At 38.0% G+C, this 24470-nt stretch overlaps 2 protein-coding genes across 2 annotated transcripts; both read left to right on the top strand.

Moving 5' to 3' along the window:
* Window positions 1-46: 46 nt before the first annotated feature.
* Window positions 47-14462, top strand: LOC115420660 (tyrosine-protein kinase CSK-like). Its single transcript, XM_030136075.1, has 13 exons — window positions 47-520; window positions 6159-6251; window positions 6365-6478; window positions 7471-7583; window positions 9471-9690; window positions 10916-11009; window positions 11133-11198; window positions 11349-11448; window positions 11545-11635; window positions 12018-12091; window positions 12623-12818; window positions 12905-12991; window positions 13636-14462. The coding sequence occupies exons 2-13, from the start codon at window positions 6237-6239 to the stop codon at window positions 13816-13818; spliced, it is 1353 nt and encodes a 450-aa protein (XP_029991935.1). The 5' UTR covers window positions 47-520; window positions 6159-6236; the 3' UTR covers window positions 13819-14462.
* Window positions 14463-18489: 4027 nt separating this feature from the next.
* mapda (N6-Methyl-AMP deaminase) lies at window positions 18490-24382 on the top strand. The gene is made up of 10 exons (XM_030137001.1): window positions 18490-18618; window positions 18747-18877; window positions 19108-19168; window positions 19239-19326; window positions 19425-19506; window positions 21951-22077; window positions 23144-23224; window positions 23312-23450; window positions 23528-23628; window positions 23937-24382. Exons 1-10 carry the CDS (start codon window positions 18574-18576, stop codon window positions 24126-24128), a joined length of 1047 nt encoding a protein of 348 aa, XP_029992861.1. The 5' UTR covers window positions 18490-18573; the 3' UTR covers window positions 24129-24382.
* The last annotated feature ends 88 nt before the right edge of the window (window positions 24383-24470 follow it).

Below are 24470 nucleotides of genomic sequence, written 5' to 3'. Positions count from 1 at the left end.
GCATGTGCAATGCAAAATCAAGGTGGGGCAAAAAAACTTGAATGTTTCTGACGGAAGAGGAGTGGGCCAGCCTGAAGTAGCGTCAAAGTAGTGAAAGTGATCCGTTTTTATATTATCGACTATATATGGGGTTTTTTTTAGTTTGCGTAATTATTTCTTTCACACCCTTTGGTTTTTACGCACAGGGGCCGACGCACTGCACGTACACGTCTGCAGAAAAGTATTTATTATGATTATTCCATAAAGTCACTTTCTGAATGATGTTGACTGGAGATTACCAACATCACTGTGCGCTCCTTTTATTGAAGCACTTTTGGACTGCTGATATTTCGTGTCACCTGAGACAGATTTCACTTCCTTGGTTTTAGGAGTTACTGCGTTTTGCGCTCCGACAACAGCTACGGGTTATTTATTTGGCGAATGGGATTTTTTTCTGGTGTCGCTCAGATGTTAAAGGACCTCTGGCAGCTCCTCACTCACCTGTTATTGGCTTAATTTCCACAGTTTTGTCTGCAAACAGGTAAGAAGTCTAGCTTCAGTGGGAGCTAAGTAGATACAGGAAAAGTGCTGTGATGAAAGTAAAGCTGAGCTGATGCAATGTCTCTGAGCTTTTTTTTTTTTATATTATGTGAATAGCAGCTTTTGCCAAGTATTTAAAACAGTCGAGGTATTTACTGTATGAGTGCATGATGGTAAACGAGAGTAATCCCAAACTTGATTTACATTCTTCTTGAATGTTCTGCCATTTCCTGTGGTTCCTGATGTGCAGCAGCTGTATTAAACTCCACACAACAATGATCATGAAATTGTGCTTGGTCAAGATATTCAAACAAACATTATCAAAGACAGAAGTAGGATACGCTCTGCCTTTTGCCAGGAAGTAATTTGTATTTGTTAAACTGGATGCACATACAGTAATGATTTACAGAGTAATTATAATTATATGCCCCACAGTTTAATATTGCTTCTCTTCATTTAGTCTGTCACTCTCAGGAAATAGTTAATCAAAAATTTTGGAAAAGCACCACTCTACTTGGAGCAAATGCCAAACAGACAACAAAAGTTCACTGAAAGCAGTTTTTGTCAAAGAGAGGAACTGGGGAGCTCTTGGGTCTGTTGGACAATGCCCCTCAAAGGTCAGCAGCTCTCTGAGAAGACATGAGCATTTTCAGGAGAGGATTCTTCTTTTAGAGAGTGATGAAAGTGTATGAAAAAGGATTAAAAGGATGGAACAAGATGAGAGCTCATGAAACCACAGCAGTGTATCTGCTGCTCTGTAATGTGTCATGCATGGCTGCATCAGCAGAGCTGCATAGTGTGCATAACACCACAGACAGGAAGTGTCCGTCTACTTCTCAGGTTTGTTAGTTTTGCATTGCGTGATGTTTTTTGATATGTTTACGTGATAAAACCATCTATTAACCAAATTATCGCGTAGTTCAACACCTTCATTGTGTTGCTTGAACTTTAGAATGTTGTAAACTGCAAAGATAACTGTAATTTAGGGGGCTTTCCCTGTAACTAACATTATTTTTTCCTTCCTGCTTCACTTAAAGGACTCCGTTATGCAATGTTAACTCTTGTGTTTGTGTAGTATATGCTACACAGGATGTTATTTTAGTTTTATGACTTAATATTTGATTTTATGGCTGTAATACAGAGCATCACAGACAAAACTGTGTTAATGAAGCCATACAATGATGGCTTGTGCTGCCACTGGACGTGCACTTCCTCTCCTACATCCTCCAGACAGTTGTTTCAGTGAGCAGAGTGACTGCATCAGGGTCCAGCGTTTCAGCTGCTCCTCTGAGGTTCCACAAAAACATCTGCAGGCTTTTAAGCTCAGCTGGGTGAACAGTTGGCGTCTGCTACACCTCACTGTTCCCCATGCAGTCAGTTTGTTTGTGTACCTGCCAGCTGAAAGCTCACTGGATCTAGGCACAAATCATTGTTTCTTTCTCTTCAATTGACCACACCACCCTGCTGCTATAATAGTTTTGATAACAAGGCAGCAGCATCAAAGCAGCCACACTGCATCCTAAGGCTGGAGGGTCAGGATAAGAGACAAGACGGAACAAGACAAGAGAACAATTGGAGCAACACACAGCCCACAGACATGACACTGATTGTGCTGCTCATGCCTTATGTGTAATTGATGATTTGTTGTTTTCTTTAACGCAACAGTTGAAAGTCACGTTTGTCCGTCAGACCTCCAGCCTGTATGACTTCACTGCATCACGTTAGCTTTAGCAGATTGTCTCTGCAGATACAGTAGACAAGGGAGTGGCTGATTCAAACAAGGTCAGAGAAGATGTTTCTACATTCCTGTCCTGTCTTGCTTTGAGCAGCCAGGCTGCCACTGATTCGTACACTTTACCCTAAGGCTGACTTGCACAAGAGTTGAATGTTGATCAACTGGTTTGGTGTGAAAAGTGGGATTGTAATGGATGCTGAGAATATGCATCACTGGACCATAGTTATTGTATAAGATTTGTTTTGATATTTAATTGTTCTACTAAAAGAAATGGTACCTTGTCAATCATATTCAGTCTTACATAGTGATGTTTAATTTCCTGTTGCTTTCAGTAATTTATGTCATGCATCACTTCTCAGCAGACCACGTTAGACAAATGAAAATGAAAATTCCCTATTGCTGTGGCAGTTTTTAATGCCATCATATATTTTTGTGTATGCTCAAACCAGTGTTCAAATAGTGACAACAGACATGAACAAGTTAATTTAACTCATGGAATAAAATCACATAAGGGATTGTAATGTCCAGACATGTTGATCTGAGGCCTCACTGATTTCAAGTTATTTCTTTGACAGACTGATGATGATAGACCCATGAGGATCAGTAGAAACTTGACTTACTAACAATAGCAGCCTTGTGTTCTTCCTGAAAAGAGCGAGCTGTGGTTTTCTGTGGAGCTCTCTGGAAATGGCAATGTGACACCATGACAGACAGAGTTGTGTCCCATTCAGTCCGCTGCTGGTAGCCAGCCGCTAAGATGCATTCACTGTCACAAAAGAGATGCTAAAAAAAAGTGCCAATATGTGTGTGTCAGTCTTGGCCCTATTGAGCCATTCCTTGTGGAGTGAGATCACTTTCTCCTTTGCCAAGCACTTTGCCCAGACATATTCTTTTGCAATCAGAAACAAATTCTGATAGCTTTGGTATTCTCAGATCAAAACAAGCAATTTCCTGCTTTAAGCAGCAACATGTACAGACATGGATGAAATTTGGTTTCAGGTGGGGTTGTCACGCTAAAGAAATTGTAGTTAATGATAATTGTCATGTAAATAATTGTGCTTAGTGGTTTGTCTTTTCCTGCAAGTTTTATGTCTCTGATGTAGTAAAAGAGTAGTTTATTTATATGCATATATACACATAATGAAGAAGAAGAGTCATTTAATGGCAATTAAGCTTGGAACACAAGATTTGCTTTTCTGTTGAACTTTCAGTCACTTTGCTTTAGTTAGTGTAGTTAGGCTTAATAAACAAAAAATACACATAGCAAATGTCAGATGAGCTTATACATGTCAAATAGAGAAATATACAGATGAATGATCCTGATAGTTACAAACAGAAGTGAAGCATCCCAATAAAGGAGGTGCAGAGATGAAGAAAGGGCTCCAGTGCAGTCAAACTGTGGTAACTAACGGAATGAACAAAGTGATGAAATATGAATATTTTTCAGCAGTTTTTTTACTACATCAATTGAGACACCTATCATGATTCTGCAAAGATTATCATGCACGATTACTGCAATTTGCTCAAATGACTGTAAAAAAGGGAATTGTGTAATTATGTCACATGTCTTCAGATATGAGGTTTTCACAATGCCATTAAAAGCATGGATGAGTGAAGGTAACATCATAATGTTTTGCTTATTCCTGGGTTGATGGGCGTGGGAATTATGTCCAGATACTTCATCCCTTGATAGAAATACAGCTGCAGTGCTCCATAGAGGAAAACATCCGCTACATCACCATCACACTGAGCAATGACCTCGTAGAGATTTCACTCATATATTAAGAGCCTGTGGAGAGGATGGTTACTTGGTTACATGCCAGGCAGTGTTGTAAATGCCAGAAACATATGTCTAAAGAAAGTGTTATGATGTGTTGTTTTATGCTTTGGAAAAACCACACCCTAATATTGGATTATTCTAAATCAGGGCTCTCATACAGGAAGCAGAGTGCATGTAAGGGACATGTCAGAGGATGTGACCTCATGTAAAGTGACAAAAATCAGAGCCAGATATTTCCCTAAAGTCTGAGCAGCGAGGCCTCTTCATGGGAACTGATGCAGGAAGAGAGGAAGTGGGAAGTTTGGGGGTTGAGAAGGGGGTGTTTAGAATGACCTAATCCATAGGACATCATTTCACCATAATGCCTCTGCTCTGAGTAGGTCTATGTATGATGGAAACGGCGCTCTGTGTGACTCAGGCCGAAGGTTAGTGTCTCAGTGACTGTTTTACTGATGAAAAGGAAATGCTGGGCTGAATGAGTCCCCTGGGTCTGGTCAAATCTCACCACAACTTTACATTCCATAGTTAAAGAGTGGCGTCTTCATTCTGGAGCTCAACTGGTGTGTCCATTTTTGGTCAAGTTGGACAATTCTGTCATTTGGAAGACAAATTCTAAAGTACATTGTATACAGCACTGGTAACATTACTGCTGAACTGTAATAAATTATAGATTAGAGGTTACCTTATGTGATAAAATGTAATAAATAATATAAATATTTTAATTGCTTCATTGAAATATTGAAACTTATCAGATTTAATAACTTTTCTAGTAAATATTTTAGACTTCATAATAAAGATGAAAAATGGAGCATAGATTTAAACTAACACTCTATGTTAGTGTAATTTATTTCACAAGGGAAATACTGTTTTGAAATGACATGCTGTATTCTATATATAAAGTTTTTATGGAACTGAATGTATTCTGAAGTAACCCCTTTGTATTCATCAACACTTTGATTAGTTACTGCACTGTAATAGTAATTTTGTAACTCACAGACAATATAGGCTACTATACAGTATATACACTCATCCGCCACTTTATTAAGTAAACCAGGCACTCGCAAGGTGTACCTAATAAGGTGGCCAGTGAATGCCACCTAATCAAAGTAAATCAATATTTCATTTGTTCAATTCAAAGATGTTGTAAAATCAGCCACAGACTCAGAAAACACTGACTTAACAGAAGCAGAAAGACACATGACACAAACCTCACCAGTTTAAAGTGGACTAACCAAACCCATTTAGTGCTAACACACCTTGAAACACACCTTGAAACAGTACTGATGCATCCTGAACTGACACAAAGAAAACCTGTGGATCTGTTATATAAAATCTGGGAGAATTTAAATATCAGAACATACTGAAAAAACACTGCTGCATCGCTGAATATGAGCATTAAGACACATTAATAAGAACATCACGTGGCAGGACATGTATGTTCTGACACTTTGGATTGACCTACATCTGTCCTACTGTTCCTGCTTTTAAAAAATAAAAGAATAATATGCTTTAGTGTGTCAACTCCACAATGAATGCGAAAATTGATTTACCATCAAATGCATATGTTGTATCTGTTTATACATAAGGCTTCAGCTCACACTTTCAACACATAGTATTTTGTCCATTCACTCCTGATCATCTCTCCGTTTGCTCTTCTCTGTTTCTGTGCCTCTGTTTTTTTACTCTTTCCTTAACCAACTTAGCTTTTCCATGTGTTAAAATATTTTAAATCATAAATTTGATATATAGTTTTTATCAGCAGGAGTTAATAGGAGGTAAAGTCCCAAATATAACTTTCAGCAGAGTAATAAATACAGGCTATGGTCTTTATGTAAATACTATAACCCTACGTCATGGAAACATTCTGCCCCAGTTTTGAAAGTGTGATTAAAAAAAGAATAGTTGTTAGTTCTGCTTTCTGTATCAGTGAGTTATTTTTACTGTCGCTGTCTGATCTGATGGTACTCAAATGTGTTCTGATAATAGCTGACTGGTTCAGTTAACGTGCAGCCCAGCTCAGCAAAAACAAAAAATTCACAACCTTTCTGAGAATATGTTTGTGGTTAACTGAATGTCATTGAAGCGGGGGGCATCTTACTTAGTAAATTGTGATTCTCTCCTCAGGTATGTGTGTGTGTGTTTACCAGCTCTAATGGTAGCAGCTCAAAAACAACACCAGTAAGAGGATCAAACCGCCTCACCATGACAGAGGTCCAGGTAAAGACAGGCCCGTTTGTGCGCAATAGACCTCACCTACGTAACAAGACGTGTTCGATGTTGTATGTTACAAAATTTGTTTAGTAATCAGTGATCTCATCATTTTCCCATAGACTCCATGGCCTCAGGGCACAGAGTGTGTGGCCAGGTACAACTTCAAAGGTACATCCGAACAGGACCTACCGTTTAACAAGGGAGATCTGTTGACGATCATTGTGGTCACTAAGGTAATGAGTCACATGTTGGTACCAATACTGAAACCTTGACCTCAATACCAGTCCTAAACAGGATATTTACATGTACAGTTTCACACAAAGTTGGAATAAAATATTTCTATCTCTTCTCATGAAACAATTGTGACAATGTGATTTAGTCTCAAAACAAAGTGTAAGGAGGACTCAGTGTGTAATCATTGTACCAGGTCAAAGGTGATTACTTATGTGTATAATTAGGAATAAAAAGAGGAATGTGTCTGAAAACAAAATTATTCCAACTTTATGGGAAACAGTGTACATATACCACAGTACAATTAACTTATTATTATTTTTTTTTTTTTAGCTCATTGGAATTTTTTGCACCCAAAGTAGTTTCATAACATAAAAATTTACATTTATTTCCTACAGTTTAGTTTTCTTTTCCAGTCAAATTAGTTCCACTGCAAAAATGAACCCATTTACTATGACTATAATTTGTGTAAAGCTAAGCGTGCAAGCTGCACCCACAAACACTTGTTTTTTGTAAAATTTGCTTGAAATTGTTATTTAAATTTTCACCTGTTTCTGAGTTTTTTAAATGTATTACAAAAGCAAATGAATAGACAATTATTACAAAATGAAAAGTAGATATTAGAAGTAGATGTTTGCCTCATTTAATTCACCTCTATATGGGCACCATTAGTTGCACGAAGCACATCAAGACGGTACTGGATTTCTTGCCATGTTCGCTGTAGCAGAGCCTCAACAATGAGCAACCTATTTCATCAACAGGGTGCCTGAAATACACGAATACAATATGATTAAAAATGTTGATAACCACTGAGTACATGGAACAAGTCTGATTAATATATCTGTAACACATTTTTTTAATTGTAAAGAGACTCTGTGGACACCCTGTATATAAACAGTGTATAATCTATACCCACAGACACTAAATTTATTGTCCACACATTTAAGGGTTCCTATTAATTATTTTTTATTTCATCACTAACTGTGTGTTTCAGGATCCAAACTGGTACAAAGCTAAAAATGCTGCTGGTCAGGAGGGGACAATTCCAGCAAATTATGTTCAGAAAAGGGAAGGTGTGAAGACAGGAGGCAAACTGAGTCTAATGCCGTAAGTACACGCAATACTCTGTACTTTTTAGGTCTGTTGTAAGGTCTAATGTAATCTGAACTTCTGTGTCTATATCTTAATAGCTGCCAGCACACCAGCCTTATGCGCTGTCTAGAGCGATGGCAAATATAGCTCAACTTAGCCCTCTTCCTATGGCTATGTGGTTTGAGAAGGCAGATGGCCTATTTGTCATGGCAGTGGCGCTGTAGTTAACTGAATGGAGACCACAGTCGGGTCAGGCTGTTGTAATTGCAGTGCAGTTGTGGCTGTTTCGAGCTCAGGTTTGCATGAACTCTGCACAGTTTCCTGTTGTTTCTTTTCTATATCAGACTTGAAGTAATCTCCCATTTTATCCACTAAAGAGCTTTCTGTGCATGTGTGTTTGCATTAAATGGCAGGCTTATATTCAGAGCCCTTCATTGAAAAAGTATGTTTTGAAAGACTTTTCCAAGACAGTACCTTACAGGCAAAAGCTGGTGTTATATTAAAAAAAAAAAAAGGTGATCTGGATTTAAACCAGGGCAAGTCTGGTTCATGGTGCACCGCCTATTACTACTCCTTCCTGTTCATCCTGTTCAGATTAGCATTTACCGTACAAAATAATGGTGCAGTATAATGATCTCTGTGGCCATCACACGATAGCCTGGTGCAAAGGTTTGTTTGCAAGATTAGGGTTGTGTTATTTCCTCTTTTATGCGTAACATAATCTTGTTTGACTCAACCACTGAGTTGATTCAAAGAGGCCTCTCAGTGGAGGTGGCACATCTATAGTCACATTTCTATTACACAGAAATGAAAAAAACTGCTTCAGTAGTCCTCTTCTTACAGTTTTAGAAGGAAGCTGAATGTGTTTCTGTGAAACAAATGTTTTGTGTCAGTATCCAAAGTGGTTTAATGTGTGATGTTTACAAGTAACTTCCTCCTCAACAGCAATGTAAATGGACATAACATATACCCTCACCATTAACAAACAGCATTTACATTTAGAGCCTATGAAACAGTATTGATGGTTATCATTTTTCTTACACAAATTAAACTAATCAGTTGCACAGTAGGAAACAGAATTATCCAAATGAAGATGCATTTGACAAACATGCACAGAACAGGAAATAACAAGGTAAAAGTTCAACTTGGACCCTGTGATATTACCTTATTAAATGTCAGGAATTCATATTGTGTTTGTTGTAACACACAAATGTCAGATTAATAGGCCTTAAATCAGTTACAGCCACCTGAGAGAAGATAAGCTTTGCAGCAGCAGAAAGGCATGTGACGAATGTCCGAGAACATACACGTTTTTATTTGGCAGAAAAATTTAAAAAATGATATATTTATTTTTGAAGTTGGGACTGCATTATAGTTTATTTTATTAGAATTTGTGTTTATTTAGTCTCCCAGTTTCTTTTTTAGTTAATACGTGGAATAAGAAATGTCTGTAGAAGCTGAAAAATGTTGGATAAAAGAATTCACAGCATCAGTTGTGCCTGTTTTTTAAAGGTTCTATATTGTCTAAAACTGTTTTATTCTTGTCTCATCTTCATTCACACTGCAAACCTGGGGGCAAAACGAAAATGAATCTGATTTTAACTGCAAATGTATTTTAGTTTTGTAGTTCCTGTTGTATAGCACTGCTTTTAGAGGGTGTGATTTCAGTTTTATTTCAGTTAGTTGTTACATTTTATAAACTCTAATAACAGTGGATTTTACAGAGTGTTAAAATGAGCTAATCCTACTGTGACACATGTAAAAACTGTCTGGTATCCATCATGGAACATCTGATGTAGACATGCTTTGAAGAACGATCATTATTATTACAAACCTATACATCATGCTTATAGTTCTGCTACTTATTGGGTGTACTGATAATTCACTGTTTTCCACTCACAGATGGTTTCATGGGAAGATAACGCGGGATCAGGCCGAGCAGTTGCTTGACCCCCCAGAGACAGGCCTGTTTTTAGTGCGAGAAAGCACCAACTTTCCCGGTGACTACACCCTGTGTGTGAGCTGTGATGGCAAGGTGGAGCATTACCGCATCATCTACCACAACGGAAAACTCACTATTGACGAGGAGGGCTACTTTGAAAACCTCATGCAGCTGGTTGAGGTAAAATTAGATCATATTTCATAAATACAGTGAGGTGTTTCTCTTCTTCGCGCTGGTCGTAGTATATACAGTTCTTCTGTATACATGCTGTATTTTCCTGTTTGAGAGTACTCTTGACTGCGTGCTACCTCACACACCACATACAGTTCCTGGAACATATAATGAACAGGAAGCGACAAAGAGGAAGAGTGAACAGTTGCTGAGGTTCAGACTTTTAACCTCAAAAAGTCTTCAAAGCCCTCTACTCTCAAGATGACTCTCTTTCCTGTGTAAAAAGCTAATTATGAACAACACTATGTCATATTCTACATAGTACAGAGAAGTTCCTAATAGTTCAGGAGGAACTACAGTATGTAATGTTTTCAGTCTGCTCTATATTTCGCTCACACAGCCCTCTGTTGGTGACTGTGAAGTATTGCTCACTTACTTGCATTTTATCTTTATCTCTTAGTAACAGTGTTCATTCTTTAACCCTGGCTGATAAGGGGCGGGGGGGTAAACATGACAAATTCATGGGGCCCAGTGTTTGTGGGGGCCCCATAGAGCAGTGCAGGAGGCCCGGTGGACACAGAAGTTGTTAAAATTTTGTGTGAGATTCGCTGTAGAAGAGAGGTGTAGAAGTTGGGGGTCGAATGGTGAAAGGATTTTAAGCTTCGGTTTAGCGCACCCCCACATACATACCCCAAATACTCCCAAATTAGTTTTTCTCTCTATTGAACCTTTACTATAGTGATTTATTCTCATTTATTATAATATTACCCTCTGTATTTTGCATTTTTCACTGTAACTTATGTATTTTCCTATATTTAATTTAGATGTTCATTAAAACTCAGGGTACATTCAAAGGTTATTACATTTAAACAGAGAAAACTGAAGAAAAAGTGACTTTTTCAGTGAAGATATCTATAACTGAATGCAAAAACAAGTGTCTCCATCCACTGTCACTGATCAAACTCTATGGGTTTAACTGGTGAATCAATGTTGTAGAAGATGATGGTGTTTCCATGGTAACTACAGAGCCACTGAACATCCAAATGGGTCATATCTGATGACCTTGAAAAGATGCCACACTGCATTTTACACCAATTATTTACATTGATTGATAAGATTATTTGATCATCAGGCATTAAACAGTTTAGATCAGTAGATATAGTTGGTCTCTAGTGGATGTTTGGGCCTTCATGCTGATTTCCTTTTTACTTTTCTATTTTTTGTTGATTTAAAGCACTACACCAAAGATGCTGATGGCCTGTGCACCAGACTAATCAAGCCAAAGCTGGAAGAGGGGACAGTGGCTGCTCAGGATGAGTTTTCCAAAGGTAAGTCTTATTTTTTTTAGCTCTTAAAATTCAAGCAATGGATGGGAACAAAAAATTGGCTTTTATTTGTAAGAGACATGCATGAGTCTGTTATGTCTCACTTTGGATTTTCGTCTCTTAAAGGTGGCTGGTCGATGAACAGAAAGGACCTCAAGCTACAGAAAGTTATTGGAAAAGGAGAGTTTGGAGGCAAGTAGTAATAGTATACATGAAAAACAGCTTAAGAAATGTATGTCTTGTATCGTGTTTTTTTTATTGGTGACATTTAAACAGGACTAACATTGACACAGGATCATATTTAATAACATTGCTCATTGTTAATGCTTGTAATCATTCCAGATGTTATGGTGGGAGACTACAGAGGGACTAAAGTAGCTGTGAAATGCATAAAAAATGATGCAACTGCACAGGCTTTTATTGCAGAGGCCTCTGTGATGACGTAAGAAAAACATATTTTACCTTTTTTTTCTTTTTTTTTTTTAGAAACATGAATAATCCCAGTATAATATGACTCTACCCTCCTCTGTCTCTTTAGGCAACTACGGCATGATAATCTGGTGCAACTGCTTGGAGTGATTGTAGAAGAGAATGGGAGTCTGTTTATAGTTACTGAGTATATGGCCAAGGTGAGTCTGGGGAGGTAAATCAATGAGTCGATTAATGAAGGTGGTGCCACAGGACATATTTTAATATTTTAGTAATTGTGCAGATAAATAGAAATCATTTAACTAGTCAAGTTAGAATGCAAGCTTGTCAGTCAGTAGAGCAAATACAAAGCTGAATGTTTATGATAGTCACCTGAATATTTTTCATTTTGTACTGTAATTAACACGACTATACGTTTCAGTTCATAATATTCCTGTTTATAAACACGACAAAAATGTGGAATCAATTCAGAATTTAAGCAGTGTTTTCTTGTAGAACTGTAGCTGTGTCTGTAAAGCGATTTGTCAACAAAACAAATGATACATATCACATTTGCATTTTTTTTCTTTTTTTCATTTTCAGGGCTGTTTGGTTGATTACTTACGTTCCAGAGGCCGAACAGTACTAGGAGGAGAAGCTCTTCTCAATTTTGCACTGTATGTATGCAAACCCATCAGTTACATCACATAAAAAGTAGATGAGTATTGGTGCCGTGGTGGAGTGTTTTGACAAATAGATCTGTGATGTGATAGTGCTGAAGGTTGTAATATACTTCAGTAATGACATATTGTGTTTATGGAAGTAAATATAGATGTTCCCACATTCCCCCTCCTCCAGCACAGCATTGTAAGGTCTCTCATTTCAATAATGTAAAAGTTGGATGAAATGCCACATGACTGTTAAGCCTGAAGTCATGTTGCACAACATCGGTTATGTATTCAATTTGGGACCACGTATGAAAATGCCGGAATCTGATTAGAAAGAAATCAGATTTATGGTGTTCAGACTGTCATAAAAAATCAGATATGGGTCACATAATGGAAAAAAAGGTAGATTTGGTCCACTTACAGTGTGATCATAGTCTCAGTTGTGTTGTTAATCATGAGATGGCAGAGCAGAGACTTGAAGTCAGAGTTTGAGAGTGAAAAAGGAAAAGATGCCTCATGTGATATTATTTCTTTTTACAGAGATGTCTGTGAAGCTATGGCATACCTGGAGACCAACAACTTTGTCCATCGAGATTTAGCAGCACGTAATGTTCTTGTGTCAGAAGACAACATGGCAAAGGTCAGCGACTTTGGTCTGACCAAAGAGGCGTCTTCTACTCAGGATACTGCAAAGCTACCAGTGAAGTGGACAGCACCGGAAGCACTCAGAGAAAAGGTAGAAAAGTTAAGAAACACTGTTACCCTTTGGAGAAGTGTGTTTTACCATGAAAGTCCAACATTTGTTTTTCTCTCAACCAACAGAAATTTTCCACTAAATCAGACGTTTGGAGCTACGGTATTTTGCTTTGGGAAATTTACTCTTTTGGTCGAGTCCCATACCCAAGAATTGTAAGTATGAACAAACCTACGAAAGTCTTACAGCTTGAGAAAGTAGGAAGTTATTAGGATATATTTACATATATATGGATGTACAGCCACACATGTACAAAATGAATATAATACAGTCTTATCTGAATACTTAACTTTGAGGTAAGCTACATACAGTCATGGAAAAAATTATTAAACCATCAAAAGTCATCAAAAACAATGGTTATGCAATCATGTACTAACTCCTGTGTGTAGTATGTGACTAAAACAAACAGAAAAGAAAACATGGAATGCCTAAAAGCACTGTTTTTGGTAGTACAATGCCATAGATATTGATGTAAGAACTGAAGTGATTTTGGTTATTATCAAGAAAACCATGGAAATGGCTAGATATCAGCTCTGAAATTAAACTCTTATGAGCTGTTTTTGTTGTTATCATTATGTTTGTCCAAACAAATGTACCTTTAGTTGTACCAGGCATTAAAATGAACAAGAAATTGAAGAAAACAAGGGTGGTCTAATAATTTTTTCTGCGAGTGTAAAATAAAACAAAAAATAATACCTTGATTTTGATGTGTTTAATGCATTGTGTTTTGTCACAGTGTTTGCCAGAAATCACCATGTTGGCATAATCTTCAACATGTTAACTATTTATCTCTTTGCAGCCATTGAAAGATGTAGTGCCTCGAGTGGAGAAAGGATACAAAATGGACTGCCCAGATGGCTGTCCCGAAGTAGTGTATAACATCATGAAACAGTGCTGGAACCTGGATCCTGCTGCTCGCCCAAGCTTTCAGATGTTGAAGGAGTGGCTACAACATATCAGCCATGGCATGGGAAAAAAATAATGAGAGATCTGACATACCAGATAAAAAAAAAATGACTGTCTTCTTTTAATTTGCCCATTTTGGACCATAGTCTGGATCAAATGTTAGACCTTAAAGACTGTTATTTTGCATTTCTAAGACTGTTTGTTTCGTCATGCGGTCCAATAGCCATCACTCCCCACTCTTTAATTCATGTTTCTCTTTGTCCTCAGGTTGTTAAACTGCTTTTAGTTATTGTCTCATTCAAATAAGGCTGAGTTATTGTTCACCATGTCTTCTCATGCTCTGTAATCCAGATTGAGTATCATATTGGTGATTTCCAGCGCCGCCTCAGACTAAAAGTGCCTTGTCTTAAAACCTGTTGATATTCTAAGTCAGTGGTATCATTTAATGAGATATACATTTCCATACTTGTAGACAGTTACATCATTTGACTAAGTTGGCCTCTGAAAGACGCTTCAAAACTAAGAACACAGTTTGCCCACTGTTCCCGGTTTCCAGGTACATTTTTTGCATGAACTGTTGAATGTTGAATTATTTTGTTAAGAGGATTAAGTTAATGACTGTAATTATGCAGCTTTATTTTTTCATTGTTATATAATGGTATAGTCTGTCTGCTTTCTTCCCTCTGTAAACAAAAATGGGAGCACAAGTTTAGACAAATGTCACCTTTACTACTGATGTAACAACACATTTCACATCATGCCCTTGTTCAATTTTTTTCATCCAACATTCACAGATGTTTTATTTGGGGAATTTTTGGAGTCAACAATTACATAGATTTTGGATGTAATGAAAAAAAAAAACAAATTTACTGTGCTGCCATTATCAACATTAAAATGCTATTTTATCAATATTGTAATTTGTTGTGGGTTACTTATTTTGATATTAATTTCAATGCTTGTTCATTATACTGATTATATTTGTACATTTGATCCCTCATACGTAGTTTAGTTAACCATTAGTTTCTTATAGTCATTCCACAGGCATTAACTCAATAGCAGAAAAAGACAGAGCTTCCCAATATACCATACATAAGATAAGGTATATAAAACATCAAATGTTTGCTGTCAGTTTTGAACTGTGCAAGCTGCTTTTACAACTATAGTAACTTTAGTTCTGATTGAGTCAAAATTTATGTTTTGACCCAATCAGTTAATCTAGATCAAATTAATTTACATCAAAACAACACTACAGAAGAAACCCCTGCCTGAATAAACTGAATGTAATGTAGAGGTCAAGTAACACATTACTTTAATACACAGTTATTAAAAAAAAGATAACAATAATATGAGCAAAGGAAAGTTTTAATTAGAAAAGAAAGATGAAAGTCATTTATGAATGAAGTGTTGTCCATCGACCCTTTTTACAGTGTTTATGTTGACAACCCCCAGGACAGAGGGGCTAAAGAACTGTACTGTACTCTTGACAGCTTTGGGCTGAGTCAGCATGTGTCAAAACCCACACATAACAGGGGGCCCACTCTGGACCTGCTTATCTCCAAGGGTCTAAACATACACAAGGTTGTTGTGAGCGATGTGGCCCTATCTGATCACTGTTGTGTTTTCTTTGAGAGCTCTATCTCTGTGCACACGAGTAACCAGAGATAAGTTTTCAAGAAGCGATGCATTACCGAAAACACCAGTGAAATGTTTAATGTACTTTTTTCTTCTACAGCAACCCTGCCTTGTGGTTCAGTCAATGAGCTAGTGTATAACTTTAATTCTAAAATTTTAAATGTGATAGATGCCATTGCTCCCATTGAGTTGAAGGTTGTCTCTAGCAAAAAAAGATCTCCATGGAGAAATGCCATGGCAGTGAAAAAAAAAAAAAAAAGGGTGTTGGAAAGCTGAACACAGGTGGCGAAAATCAAATCTCCAGATTCATTTGGCATCTATAAAGAGAAGCTTCACACTTATAATCCACAGCTGAGGAATGCAAAGCAGTCTTTCTTCTCAAACATTATCACCAGCAACAAACATAATGCTCGAACACTGTTTTCTACTGTTGACAGACTAACAAACCCCGCTGTGTCAATAGCACCTGAACTTCACTCTGCCAGGGCCTGCAATGACTTTGCTTTGTTCTTTACAGAGAAAATTCAGCACATTAGACAGGCCGTGAATTCCTCAACACCAGGTTCAGGATCTGTGCTGTCTGAAAACCATTTCAACACCCTGACGCAGTTTAATCCAATCAATGACAAAAATCTGGAGGACATTCTACACCAACTGAGCTCTTCCTACTGTTGTCTGATGTTTTACCCACAGATTTTTTCAAAAAAGTTTCACATGTCATGGCATCTGATCTGTTACAGATTGTAAACATGTCTCTAAGCTCAGGAGTCTTCCCACAGACCCTGAAAACAGCTGTTATTAAGCCGCTCTTAAAAAAGAACAATCTAGATAAGACCTCAACGAACAACTACAGGCCGATATCAAATCTTCCTTTTTTAGGTAAAATCATTGAAAAGGCTGTGTCCCAACAGCTAAATTACTTCTTAACAGTCAACAGCTGACTTCACGTCTTTCAGTCAGGTTTTAGACCACAGCACTGAGACAGCTCTGCTCAAAGTATTTAATCACATTCGCTTAAACACAGATCGTGGCAGATCTTCAGTTTTAGTGTTATTGGACCTCAGTGCTGCATTCGACACAGCTGACCATGATATATTACTTGATCGACTGGAGAATTGGGTGGGACTATCTGGCACAGTTCTTGATTGGTTTGCATCCTACTTAAAGGGCAGGGATTATTTTGTGTCAATAGGTAACTTTCAATCTGAGCAGACCAAAAATACATGTGGAGTCCCCCAAGGCTCCATCCTGGGGCCCCTTCTGGTCAACATCTACATGCTTCCACTTGCTCAGATCATAGAAAAAAACAAAATAGATTACCATAACTATGCAGATGACACACAACTCTACATTTCAATGTCCCCAGGTGACCATAGCCCCATACAAGCACTGGGTAAATGCATGGAGCAAATATCTGAATGAATGTGCCATAATTTTTTTCAGTGAAACAGAGAAAAAACTGAGATAGTCATTTTTGGACCCAAGGAGGAACGCCTTAAAATCAGCATGCAGTTCCAGTCACTTCAGTTAAAAACCTCAGACCAGGCCAGGAATCTGGGTGTTGTCATGGATTCAGACCTGAATTTTAAAAACCACATTCAAACAATTACAAAGTCAGCTTACTATCACCTCAAGAATATTTCTAGGATTAAAGGACTGATGTCACAGCAGGACCTTGAAAAACTTGTCCATGCATTTATCCTCAGTCGAGTTGACTACCGTAACAGTATCTTCTCTGGTCTGCCTAAAAAGTCAATCAGACAACTGCAGCTGATCAAGAATGCTGCTGCTCGAGTCCTCACTAAGACCAAGAGAGTGGACCACATCAGTCCAGTTCTGAGGTCTCTACACTGGCTCCCTGTCTCTCAGAGAATAGACTTTAAAATTCTCTTGCTAGCATATAAAGCACTGAATGGTTTAAGCCCAAAATACATCAGAGACCTTCTAGTCCAGTATGAACCATCCAGACCACTCAGGTCATCTGGTGCAGGTCTGCTCTGTGTTCCAAAAGTCAGAACTAAACATGGAGAATCAGTGTTCAGTTTCTATGCTCCGTATATCTGGAACAAACTATCAGAAAATATCAGGTCTGCTGAGAGTCTGAGTTCTTTTAAGTCAAGGTTAAAGACTTACCTGTTCACTGCTGCCTTTGACTAAAAGGCTTTTTACTTTTTAAATTTTATATTCTCCTTCGAAACTCTGCACTGCAACTCTTACTTTAATATGTGTGTGTTTTTATATTTTTGGGTTTTATGTGTTGTTTTCTTACTTGCTGTTTTTAATCACCTTTTACATGTTTCTATTATTATGTTTAAAATGTGTTTCTTTTTTCCTTGTCGTTGTATTTCAATGTACTGTGTGAAGCACCTTGAATTGCTGAAATGTGCTATACAAATAAACTTGCCTTATGAGTGCCGTTGGATGGCCCCCCACTTGTTAAAAACAGAGTGTTCTAGATCTAATTTAATTATCTAATGCATTAATTAATTTGTTTGTTATTTGTTTATTCATTTATTTTATTTCCACTAATAGTTGTTAAGGATTAGGGTCAGGGCCTAGACGGAGTTAGTGAACTTTTATTTTACTGAGTGTCTAAGTGACACAATGAATAAATAAAAATGATTAAAATTTGGATTATTTATTTTTTTATTTTTTTATTTATTTTTTTATTCTGGTGGTCATGTGGTTGACATAATGACAATTCACCAAACCATTTCCATATTTCTATTTTGTATAGTTGTGGCCAAAGTTTGGGGAATGAGACAAGATTTATTTTTTGCTGCCAAAGGGTTTTGTTTGTTTGTTTATTGTTTTTCAATGTGTTAGAAGCATTGTATAGGTTTAAAAGAATTTTATGACAAATAAATCACATTTAAGTAAAGAATTCATTCCTAAAAATTTTTTATAATGACTATACTACTTCATACTTCTACTATATTACATTTCAGAAGTTAATATTTTGATTAACTGCATTTATTGACATTTTGAGTTAGTTTTTGCAAAGGCTGAAGTAACGAGTGAAAATAGTGAACGTGCCGGCGGAACACTTAGGAGAGAAGCTACGGGAAGGGGGGCTCTTTTCTTTGTTGCACTTTGTGTCACAGAGAAATACAGCCTGAAAACAAGCTGTCCGCGTTATGCGACGGACAGATAACAGCTCAGGCTTCACAGACCGGCTCAGGCTTTGTGTAAACTTGTGATGGATAATGAGGTCGATGTCTTTTACCGGGAGCTGCCCAAAGTGGTAAGTCAACCAAGTAATGAAACTGTTAAAAAAAAGTGAGAGAAGTCTGAGAGAGTTGAAAAAGAGTAAATGTAGTTAGCGTTTGTCGTAGCTACATGCTAACGTCAGCGTTTTGACTGTTAACCCAGGAGCTTCACGCGCACCTCAACGGCTCTGTCAGCTTCCAAACCATCGAGAAGCTCATCAGCCGTAAACCGCATCTCAACATCGAACACGGCATGACCGCCATAGGGAAAGGCCAGCGGAGGACCCTGGACGAGTCAGTATTATGTTCTGTTATTATTGTCCCGAACTTTAATACCACATTGAGTTGATGCTTACCTGGTTTTATTCCCAGCGTATTCCCTTTTGTGATTTAGAAACAGTTCAGTGAGAGAAAAGTGTCGTTATTCCTATATTTCATTGACATAAGTGTCCACAAAGGACGAGGGGTCTTTATTAAATAAGATAAAGGTGAATCAACATGGCGCATCTGCTGTATATCCGCAGGTGTTTCCAAGTCTTCAAGGTCATCCATCAATTAGTGGACACCGAGGAAGATATTCTAATGGTGAGTTTTCCAGTTTTATAACAATAAAATGTTTTGTGTCAGTATTAAATGTCATTTTACGTCCTTATAGGTGGCTACAGATGTTATCAAGGAGTTTGCAGCTGATGGTGTCAAGTATTTGGAGCTTAGAAGTACACCAAGAGAGGAGAAAAACACAGGTATACTGTGGTAATTTGGTACCACAATGCACTTGCATGAATTTGTACAGAGTTCTTAAATAACAAGTCTGTTTTTCTTTTTTTTTTTTTTTAATTAGGATTGACAAAGAAGAGGTATATTGAAACTGTCATGAAAGCCATCCAGCAGTGTAGAAAAGAGGGAGTGGACATCGACGTAAGGTAGGATCATGATTCTTCAGTTACTGCCTGGGTGGTTTGCACACGCAAGGGTTAATTTTTAATCCCAATTAAATCATGGTTTGAACTTTTGAAGGAGTGGCTACAATACATCTATCAGCATACAGTAGTGGAAAAGTTTTCAGATGCCATTAAAATCTCAAATATTATCTTGAAATATTTGTAGAATTTTAGACACAAACTAATGCAAATGATTTTTTTGTTCTTCATAACAAGTAAAAAAATAACTGTTTCAACATGTCATGCCCCAGATGTGTTTCAAGGGGTATTATGTTGCTGAAACATGCAGTTTTGACCTCAACAGAACCGTGCATGTGCAGAACAGAGCATGGGGGTTTGGAGAATAGCACAATACTTAGAATCAGAATTGCCTTTATTGTCATTTGACAGCACAGTAGTACATCAAACGAAATTAAGATTGATGATTAGGGACATTGAGCCGCTGCAACTCCAGTCGCGTTGCCACAGAACCATTATTTTGAAATTTTCAGTGAGGAACAGAGAGGATAATGCAAGCACATGCATAAGACATCATACAGTTTTCACACATTACACATGGACACATGCTGGAATTTTTTCAGTGGATTTGGTAGGATTTGGGGGACAGGGTGAAAAAAACAGAGTTCGAGGGCAGACAAGGTTTGGAGTGGGGAGGGGGGAGTATGCATATGTGTTGTGTGAGTCCTTGAAAAGTTGTGTGCAGATAAGAGACACAGAGAGAGGCCTTCTGTACTTCAGATGTTGTCAGTCCTTATCAGTTCACTCCCTACTGTGTCTTGACCATGGAAATGTTTTGACTGCAAGGGGAGCAGACTAGAGAAAAATCCAGCTGCTTTTTCAGCTCTCTGGGGAAAAATTTGGCCAGGGAAAGACTTGATTTCTGCTTAATTTAGTCATAACTCACATTTTTGTTATAACTGGGCCTCAGTATTACTCCTCAGTTCAGAGCGGAAAGGTCTCTACACAGTTTGTCCACTTTCCCTCTCAGTCCCATAGTTAGTCGAAGCCCCTCCATGGTCTGTCCAGTGATGTAATCCAACTTCTTATGCGATTCCCCAGCTCGTCCAGCCATATCTCGCACACTATCCCCCGACTGCATAACCACCCATTGTAATTCCTTCAAATTGTCAGTACCCGCTCCAAAGTGCTCCTTAATTTCGACTGACAGCAGCGGGGTCTCTTTGCATGCTGCTGTCTTTCCAATTTTGCAATAGACCAGAGCAACTCCAAAACCAATTAGAAGGTGTCCTGCTATCATAAATCCAAATAAGTAGATGTCTTCGATGTCCTCCACTGACAGAACCGACAGACACACCACCCTCCACTTGTCCCAAGCGTCAATGGGGTATCCGGCTGCGAAAGTTCCATCAGGGCAGGCGGGCTCCCCAGGGCCCATCTTCCTGGGTGAAAAAATCTTGTCAATTGCGCTGAGTGACCAGTTGATCAATTCCATATTCGCTGCTCGAGAGCTCAGCAAGCAGAGGATCCAAAAGTAAGTCAGATGAGACAACTGCAAGGGCAAATCAGTAGGAAAGCAGCGTGGGGGAGGCAGAACAGCAGGACAGCTCAGAAAACACGTCTGCTCTCTTCGAAGGACAGTCAGAAGCAGAAACTTGGCAGAAGTCAGTGACTTAAAAGCGATCCTTGATCCTTGATGCAATATGTCACAAATGCAACTTTATTCCACCACTGTACTATCAAAATCTGTAATTTTATTTTTCTTGCACCAAACATGCCCCAAGACACATTAAATATAAATGTGTCCTTAAACTTCAGGATTTTTTTTTTTTTTTTTTTCACTTTAAAATTTGGTTAAATGTTATTTTGTTGCACCAAAGTATTATACACCCAACCAGTATTAAGTATTACATCACCCTAGAGGACATGAGGACTTTTAAAATGAGATAGAAGAAGAAGAATGTTTATTTGTCTGTATAGAAACGTGGACATGCAACACACACTGAAATTGACCCTCAGTGGTGTGAACACACCACACACTGCAGACTAGGAGCAGCGGGACCAAATGGAGGGTTAAGTGCCTTGCTCAAGGGCACACCAGCCAACAATTTGTCTACCCTGTCTGGCAGAGAAATTGTTTGACTGGAGAATCGACCTAGACCAAGAAGATTGGAGACCCAATCTAGATAGGTTGTGCAAGCTGGGGAAGTTTCTTGAAGAAATATGAGGACAAACTCAATCCAACTAGATTTATGATGCATCTTAATTTGATTCAAGATACGCAGCAAAATGTTGAGATTTCATAGGAGAGAGAGTTGAACAAGAGGATGCAGGTGTTCAAGCAATGCTCTGACACTTGTTGTTTTGTCACTATTAAAGGATAGTATCATGTTTGACTGTACTAGGTCAGCTGTGTACGTACTGGCTGCTATACTGCATGATAATAAAGGTTTATGTTTGTTCTGAAGGTTCTTGGTGGCCATTGACCGCAGGAATGGGACTGAAGTTGCCATGGAGACAGTGAAGTTGGCTGAGGAGTTCATGCTGTCTTCTGATGGTTTGGTAGTTGGACTTGACCTGAGCGGTGACCCTACGGTTAGTAAGTCGCACATCTGTTTACGATATATATATGAAGGAGTTAGACCAACTGAAACTTTAGTTTTTGTTTCAAAATAATCATTTACACTCAGTGCTTTACATTATTGGGTAGATGCAAAATCTTTTATGTGAACACAGACTATAGATCTTTCTAGATGTTGTGAACCTGTTTTCTTTTGTTGGTATACAGAGCTTTATTATCCTTTTCAGCTTGTGGACATATAACATTTCCCATTATTTTCCCCATTAGAAATCATGCTATAAAATCCACAGAACTGTATGAATAAGATAAACACATTGATTAGATGTCCTAACATACAGCAGCACACAGTCAGTGGTGATTGAGATGGTTTATAATGATAATGTAGTTTTTGTGAAGGTGGTTATGAAAAGACCATTTATCGACAGTGGTGTGGTTATAATGGTTGGATCAATGAGTGACAGATGTTGAATAATGTAGAAAAAGCAGGTGGAACACTTTAGGAGACTAGCTGAATGATGCTCATCCATCGAAAGATGTGCAACATACGGGCCTTTGAGTTTGCTGATAACTGATAGTCTTTTTTAGCATATTGTTTATCTGTCATGGGTGTGCTGATCAGAGCTGACTGGCCAACATCACACCAAGATGTATGAAACTGTCAATGCTTTCTAGTGTTTGGTTATTAATGACGATGGGATTCTGAGGTGAAGGACTAATTATTGACCAAGCTTCAGTGGCATTGATGTAAAGATGAAATGACTCCCATGTTGCATTTAATTTTTTTTAAGAGGGAGACTAGTCTTTAAGAGATGCATTTTTTTTTTCTGGCGCCTCTGACCACCAAGCGTACAGTTTTGCTTGCATTTTGTCATATTAGAAAACTACAGTTTCCAGAGGCTGTGAATATTCAGTGTCAAACTGTTTACATTTCTTTAGATTTATGGTTCAGTTGTTCATTGAGAAACCCCAGTCCAGAATTCCTATCAGAATTGATGGTGTAAAATATAACTCAGTCAATGTAAAGTAAAATTGTGTCATTTTGTTTGCAGTATCCCACATTAATGTGTTTTTCATTCCAAGGTGGGCCATGGCAGAGACCTCCTTCCTGCCCTACAGAAAGCCAAGAACTGTGGACTGAAGCTATCACTGCACCTCTCTGAAGTATGATTGTTATAATTGTTATATTTTAAGCTGCTTTAGTAGGTCACATGGTCAAAATATGTGATTACAACATAAAACCTGTCGCAGGTGCCATCACAGCTGGAGGAGTCAGATTTGCTGTTAAATCTTCCTCCAGATAGGATTGGTCACGGCACTTTCCTACATCCTGAAGTGGGTGGATCTGCAAGCCTCGTTGAAAAAGTGGTGAAGAATAACATACCGCTTGGTAAGTAGACTTGGGCATAAAGATAAATGCTCTACAGTCTGTTGATTGGGTCCTGATTTTTTTTTTTTTTCTTGTAGAGTTGTGCCTCACATCAAACATAAAAGGACAAACTGTGCCTTGTTACGCCCAGCATCACTTCAAATACTGGTACCAGATGGGACACCCAAGTGTGATTTGTGTAAGTTTATCTGGTTACTTTGGCAGTTGTTTAATCACATTTAAGTATTTCTTATACACACTGAATGTTGACATGACCACTGGTTTAATTAAATGAATGGGAAAACACTAAACATAACTATGAATTAATATTTTTTGATAACTGTGGCCAAGACAAGCATTAAACTCCTACCTAGTCTGAATATTTTGATAAAGTAAAGCTATAACTTTCTCTTTCAATTCATAAACTTGGCTCTAGATGACACTTAGGGACTTTGGAAGTAAAAAAAGATTAACCAGAAATGACTTTTATTCTTTATCATGTTACAGACCGATGATAAAGGAGTCTTCTGTACAGACTTGTCTCAGGAATATCAGGTGGCAGCCTCCACGTTTGGTCTCAGCCGTGAAGCCGTATGGAAGCTCTCCCAGAGTGCCATAGACTGTATCTTTGCACCTGACAGCCTGAAACAGCAGCTCAAACAGAAGTGGATGGATTTACAGCCTCAGGTTTTTAAGTGAGCCATTGAGTAAAGGCACAAGCCAACCATATACCTCAGGTTTCTGTTTGAAACCATTTCACATTAAGTTTTTAACAAATCCTTGTAGCAATGATATTAATTTAAAGGGAACTTAAAGGCCACAGTGACAATGTTTGGAATAACTGAAAGTAAAATTCACCTGTTTAGTATAACAAGTGTATGTGTGTTATTTTCTACAAATGTGACATCTGTGCAGTAGTGCACACAACATCAAGTAAAAACATGACATGTAGAAATTAACTCTTAAAGATAAAAACAAAAAAACAGCTCAGCAGTCTTTTGGTAATTTCAAGTCCATCTTGTATGGAAATATTCAGAGATC

Source organism: Sphaeramia orbicularis, chromosome 6, assembly GCF_902148855.1.
Source record: "Sphaeramia orbicularis chromosome 6, fSphaOr1.1, whole genome shotgun sequence".
NCBI classification, from domain to species: Eukaryota; Metazoa; Chordata; class Actinopteri; order Kurtiformes; family Apogonidae; genus Sphaeramia; species Sphaeramia orbicularis.
This window is presented reverse-complemented; position numbering and strand designations above follow the sequence as displayed.

Excerpts from the sequence above, each read along its gene's own strand:
- LOC115420660 (XM_030136075.1), top strand. Across the intron at positions 6,479-7,470 it reads CGATCATTGTGGTCACTAAG|GATCCAAACTGGTACAAAGC; the intron begins GTAATGAGTCAC and ends TGTGTGTTTCAG. Across the intron at positions 9,691-10,915 it reads ACCTCATGCAGCTGGTTGAG|CACTACACCAAAGATGCTGA; the intron begins GTAAAATTAGAT and ends GTTGATTTAAAG.
- mapda (XM_030137001.1), top strand. The coding sequence starts at position 18,574 with ATGGATAATGAGGTCGATGTCTTTTACCGGGAGCTGCCCAAAGTG. Across the intron at positions 18,619-18,746 it reads ACCGGGAGCTGCCCAAAGTG|GAGCTTCACGCGCACCTCAA; the intron begins GTAAGTCAACCA and ends CTGTTAACCCAG. Across the intron at positions 23,451-23,527 it reads GAAGAATAACATACCGCTTG|AGTTGTGCCTCACATCAAAC; the intron begins GTAAGTAGACTT and ends TTTTTCTTGTAG.